The following is a 6,000-nucleotide window of genomic DNA, read 5'->3' as shown; positions in this document are numbered from 1 at the left end:
GAGGCCTGAGCCAGGAGAACTGACCTTGAAAAGACACAGGCAACCATTTTGCAGCAGGCGTTGAAGCCAGGTGGAGTGGGGTGGAAAGGTGTGTGACTTCGGGGTCCCACTGGCGGGTACTGGGGCTCTTGGAGGGCTTGAAGGCTGGACTGTCACCAGCACCCCCCACCCCAGGCTGGGAGGGAGGCTGCTGCTTGCACCATGGGAGGACTCCGGAACAGAGGGCTGGAGCAGCAGCTCTAAGCTGGGCTTGGGCGCCAGGGGGAGCTCGTGGGGATGCACCACAGCTCTATCCCCACAGCTGGTTCAAACTGGTTTGGGCAGGGTGCGGCCGGGCCGGCTGCATTCCAGGCCTCAGACTTGCTGCCTGCCCCACGGTCTCCCAAGGTCTGGGGACCCCAGGCAGGGGTCCAGCACACTTAGAGGCTGGGAGATTTTTTAAAATTCGGTCCTCTTTGTTTGAAGTCACTGATTTGGCCCCCCACGGGGGTCCCTAACGCCAGCAGCAAGAGGGAGCCGCCCATGTCGGGGTTACTCTCAGACTTTGTTGTGCATGGGACTCAACTGCAGAGTTTTGAAAATGCAGGTGTCCAGCCCCCCAAAGATGCTGGTGCAGAACGTTGGGATAGGGCTCTGGGCATCTGTATTCTTAGCAAACCGTTTCTAAGGCATAATCACACATTTAGGGGGGAAAAAGACGAGAAACAAAGTGACTGTTGGCTAGCCAACTAGGCCCAGGGTATGGATCGCTGAGATGCTTGGGAAGAGCCCAGAACCCTAGGCACCCTATCTCCAGGGACAGGGGGTCTGAGCAGTCAGCACTTTTAGCTAATGTCTCAGGCTTTTTGTTTTTTGATGAGTCACGTTGGGCAATCAAAAAGTTTAAACATTATAACCAGTATTAGCAGAATAAAACGTTAACAGTTATAATTGAACGCCCTTTCGTATCCTTCCCCAATTTCCTGCCCCTCCCCCCAGAACCCACCTGCCTAACTGTGGCACCTCATTCTTGGGCACAGCCTTAGCCTCTTACTCCATATGTCTGTAACCATAAACAGCGGTTCTGCAGGGGTAGGTCTGAGCTCCATTCCTGGGTGTGTGTGTCATGGGTGGAAGGGCTCTGAGCATCAGGAAGGTCCCCACAGTAATAAATGGCCAAGTGCGGGTTTCGTGAGTTCGTATCAGTTCCTTTCCAAAGCACCTGGGGACCAAGTCTCTGCCAAGAATTTTCCAGAAAATGACTCTGGTCTGAGGACCTGAAGGCCTGAAGGTTTGGGCAGGGATGAGGAGAAATTAGCAGTGGGCAGATGTGGAAGTGGAAATTGTGCAGTGAGCGATTTCCCAGAAGGCAGACCAAGCACTTGCGACACCCCCTACCTAGGGTCATCAGATAAAATACAAATTCATACTTAATGGGGGGGAGGGGGGGAGGATCCTGCATATTTACTAGCAATCCTAAACCCAACCCAATTTTTAAAAACGAGTTTAATTTTAAAAGAAAAACCATTATATGAAAAATACGAATTCCAGACTTCCCCTACACCTATTTCTCTTCATTAATTAGCATTGCTTTGGGGGATGACCCCCACCCTCTCTAGCCCCTTAGTGTTATAGGTCCAGACAAGCCTCCTATGGGATTGGGGGTCAAATTCAGTGCGCTAGAGACTTCTCCGGGGAACTTATTTTAAAAGCTGTCCCAGGGAGGAAGACCAAGGCCAAGCTCGCCTTCCCTAATTTGCAGGGCTCCCCGCCTGGCGCCAACCCGGTGCTGGTGTAAGGCGGGCCTTGGGGGCGGGGGCTTTGGTCTTTAAATGAAAAGATCCTTTGAGATAGCCGTTCTCTATCTTGGCTGCAGTCTGGATCACCTGCGGAGCTTTTAAAACCTCCGAAACCCAAGCCCCACCCCCAGGGTTTCTAGCTGAATCCATTCAAGGTGAGACCAGGCTTCCGGGCTTCTAAAAGGTCCGCAGGGCCTTCCAAAGCGCTGCGGGGCTGCTCTCCCGCCTTCCAATGAAAAGGGCCCGTTTACACCGATGGTTCTCGAACTCGTACATATGTTGAAATCACTTGGCCAACTTCAAAAATACTGATGCCTAGGTACCAGCCCGAGACTGAGTGTGGCCCGAACTTTGGAAGTTTTATAAAAGCTCCAGGAGATGGCAATCTGCAGAAGTTTGAGAATCGCTTGTTTACCAGGTGGTGCGAGGGCCGGGTGCAGTGAGCAACGCGCGCCACTGGGCGGCGCTGCCCACTCGGCCCGACGCTTCGGGAGGCGTGGGCTGCAGCCTCCGGACGCGCACCTGACCCGCCTCCACCAGGCGGGCCGCGGGGCATGCAGCCGGCCGAGGGCGGGGTTCCGAGGCCCCGGCGCGGTGACTGACTCCAGGGCAACCTTGGCCAGCTGGACCCTGCCGCGCTCCTGATGCTGCTAGTTGACGCCGACCAGCCGGAGCCCGTGCGCCTGGGGGTGCGCGAACTCGCGCTCTTCCTGACCCCCGAGCCAGGGGCCGAGGTAGGGGACGCGGGATGGAGGTGAGAGAGGCGGGTCTCGGGGTTGGGGGTCCCCCACGGCGCTCGAGCCCCGACCCGAACCCCCGACTTCCCCGCAGCATCCTCTCGCACCCGGCGCAGGAGCTCTGAGCCGGGGGTAGGGTCATGAGGGTCCCCTTTCTTTCGGATCGGTGACTTCCTGGCGCTGCCTAGAGATGCGCTGCCTGTCGCGCCGGCTTCCTTTTCCAGCCGACACCGCTCCCGGGAACCCAGACTCAGCTCGCATCTCCACGCAAGGCCCCCAGCTTCGGCCGGGACGCCGGAGCCAGGCGCGCTGGGATCTGCCCTTTGCCAGGCCGGGCCCTGCGGGAGGCCGCCCTCTGCCAGGACTTTAGTCCTGTCCGCTTGGAGCTGTTTGCCAGGCGCGGGAGGAGGCGGGCAGGCTGCGTCTGTGCGGGGACGCACCCGGCCTCGGTCCAGTCTGTTGCTAGGAGGGAAAATACCTCGTCTCTGTCTGTGCTTTCTATTTTAAACTCAGAATAAAATGTAGATCTAAAACTAGACCCGTCTTCCAGCGGAAGCCAATCTGTTGACAGTACCCTGAGAAAAGTTACTTACCCAAGTCCACCAGGAGTTATTTAGGTAGGGCTAGAAATTCAACTCTAGTTATTTAGGTAGGGCTAGAAATTCGTTCATCCTCTTTTTAAATCTCAAAAGCACTACAGAAGTACAGAAAATAAAGGGTGAGCACCGCTCCCTTCTCTCACCCACCTGCACCTTCGTTCCCTGAGATCAGTAAGAGTTTGATGTACAACATTGCAAACATTTTAAGGATGCATTTGCAAATGGGGGTATGCATATAAAATAATATATATTTATTTTTATAAAACTCTACTTGATTCTGTAATACTGTTCTGCAACTTGTTTTTTTTTACTCAAAACAGCATGAACAAATGGGTGGCCACTAATGATAAGGTACAGAGCTTCTTCTCAGGGTGATGAAAATGTTCTGGAAATCAGTGGTGATGGTTACACAACTTTGAGAATATCCCGAAAACCACTGAATGGTACTTTTTTTAAAAGGGTGAATTTTATGGTATGTGGGTCTCAATTTTTAAAAATAGCATGCCTATTAGAAATCTGAGCCACAAATGTGAGCCATTCATGTAATTTTAAGAGTTCTAGGAGCCACATAATAAGGGGAAAAGAAACAGGTACAATTAGTTTCAGTTATTTATTATAACTGTGTCCAGTATACATTTCAACATGCCATCAGTGTGAAACAGATGTACTGAGATTTTTCACTGTTTTCTCCGTACTAAGTTTTTGGAGTCAGGTTTTTAATACTGAACTTACGACACATCTCAGTTGGAACCGGCCACATTTTAAGTGTTCATTAGTCACCTGAGGCTGGTGGCTTCCGCAGGGGAGAGTGTAGGTCCACATCATTCTTTGGCTTCCTAGTATCCCATGGTTAAATAACAATTATTCCTATTTCCTGGGCATATTCTCGGTGCCACTGTGTGCTGAACTCTACTTGCAGGTTATGGCATTGCATAAGGGACGTCCTATGGGTATACTGTAACCCATGGCCCCCAGGATGGGCATTTAAGTTGTCTACAGATTTGTACTGGTTTAAGTAACCTGAGTGTCATCTTTGTCCTTTCTGTCCCTTGCTCTCGGCAGTGAGATGTCCCTGTGCCCAGTAGCTCAACCTCAGCTTCGCTTAGTCTCTATTAGGGACAGCCTTCAAGAGAAGCTGCATGTATTAAATTCATTTAAGAGAAGCTGCATGTATTAAATTCATTTTCTCACTCAGGGCTCTCTTTAACTCAGACACCGGTGGGCTCATGCTCATTTGTACGGGCTGTAATGAAGAGCCCAGCTCCCTGTAGCTCCATGCGGCAATAAACCCACTTAGAGCATTTGCTGGAGTTTATTCACTGAAAGAAGCAGAAACTAGCAGAGTCGAGGCATCTGCAGCCTCTAAAAACTTAATTCATTAGCAGCTCCCTAAGCTGAGGCTGTTTGCAGATGGGCAGATGACCAGGAGAAGGGAGGTCTGGTTTGGGAACAGGCCTGGGCAGCAGCTTCGTTCTCCACTAGCCCTTCTCCTAAGACCACTTTTGGCTTTTAAATGGAGCAGTAGGAGTCTCAGACCAGCCCACTCCAGTCCTAGGGGTGTCCTGTGGTTCCTGGTGAAGGGGACCTGCTTCATTGAATATTTCACACCCCTACTATGTGCCAGGTGCTGAGGATAGCACAACAGTGAAACACACAAGGGTCCTGCTCTCTTGGGACAATAAACAGGGAACACATAAAACCTCTCAACTGTGATGAATGCCATGGAGAATGGTCCATGGGGTGATGTGATAGTAGGTATCTGTGTATCTGGGAGACAAGCGGCAGCACAGGCCTCTCCCAGAAAGTGAAGACCCAGTGGTAACCGCAGAGGAATGTGCAAGGAAGAGGAAGAACAGAGATCCAGGAGGATGAATAGCAGAGGGACCCTGACCTTGTCTGGGTGAGGTCATGGAGGGCTTCCCTGAGGCAGCGTCATTTCAGGCTGAACCCTGAAGCATGAATAGGAGTTGGCTGAGAGGGAGAAGAAAAATATTCCAGCAGAGGGACTAGAATTTGCAAAGGACCTGGGTAGAACGAAGCAGGTGATCAGGATAGAAGAGCAGCAGGTGGAAAGGGAGCAGTGGGCGAGGTGGCTGGTGAGGAGGGAGGAAGCTGTGCCCAGGACTTGGCACTGTTTCATAGGACCCAGGAGCTGCGGAAGGGCAGCCTGTTGAGATGGACTGGCAGGTGAGCATGTTACTATTTCCAGTGCCCTTGGGGTTTTCTGTCCAACCATCTTTTTTGTGTTTTAAGCTCTTTCTGGTTTGAACTTCCTCTTTGGGGGGGAGTTTTAGGGGGGTCCGGAAGGTGGCAAGGAGAGAGAGATGTTTGCCTGTTGGGTGCCCTGCAGCTTACAAGGGAGGGGAGCTCAGGGCCCTTCCAAATGGCTGAGCACTGATACCCCCACCACCACCTACGGGTGAATTTTGGAACAGGGTCTTCCAGAATTCCATCTGGGTCCTGTGCTGGGACATAGGACAGGTATGGCCCACAGATGGGGTTAACGGCCTAGACTGAAGGAAATGAAGGAAGCCGGCACTTGCTCACACACGAGGTGAGTGGGCAGAGGATGAGGGCGGAGAAAGCACCTGGGCCTTTTAACCGCACGTGGCTTAGATTAGGGATTGCAAACCGCACGTGGCTTAGATTAGGGACTGCAAACTGGTGGATTAGATTAGGGATTGCAAACTGGTGGTCCGGAGGCTGAATCCAGACTTTGACATGATTGGTTCAATCCGGAGAGCGTTTTAAAAATGGAGAATTTCCGTTAAAAATATAATTATAATAAAAAAAGTAAACAAACCTGAGCCTGACCAGACTGTGGTGCAGTGGATAGAGCATCGACCGGTGGAACTGAGGATCCAGGTTCGAAACCTCAGGGTCGCT

At 51.8% G+C, this 6,000-nt stretch overlaps 1 protein-coding gene across 1 annotated transcript in view; it reads left to right on the top strand.

The window, feature by feature from the left end:
- Positions 1 to 2,286: 2,286 nt before the first annotated feature.
- Positions 2,287 to 6,000, top strand: part of BCAS4 (breast carcinoma amplified sequence 4) — a 50,698-nt gene continuing 46,984 nt past the window's right edge. Inside the window, 1 exon segment of the mRNA XM_066236938.1 lies at positions 2,287 to 2,512. Coding sequence (XP_066093035.1) covers positions 2,423 to 2,512 — 90 coding nt within the window. The 5' untranslated portion in view covers positions 2,287 to 2,422.

The sequence above is a fragment of the Saccopteryx bilineata genome, chromosome 6, assembly GCF_036850765.1.
Source record: "Saccopteryx bilineata isolate mSacBil1 chromosome 6, mSacBil1_pri_phased_curated, whole genome shotgun sequence".
NCBI classification, from domain to species: domain Eukaryota; kingdom Metazoa; phylum Chordata; class Mammalia; order Chiroptera; family Emballonuridae; genus Saccopteryx; species Saccopteryx bilineata.
Note: the sequence above shows the minus strand (reverse complement) of the source record. Positions and strands in the feature narration are given on the sequence as shown.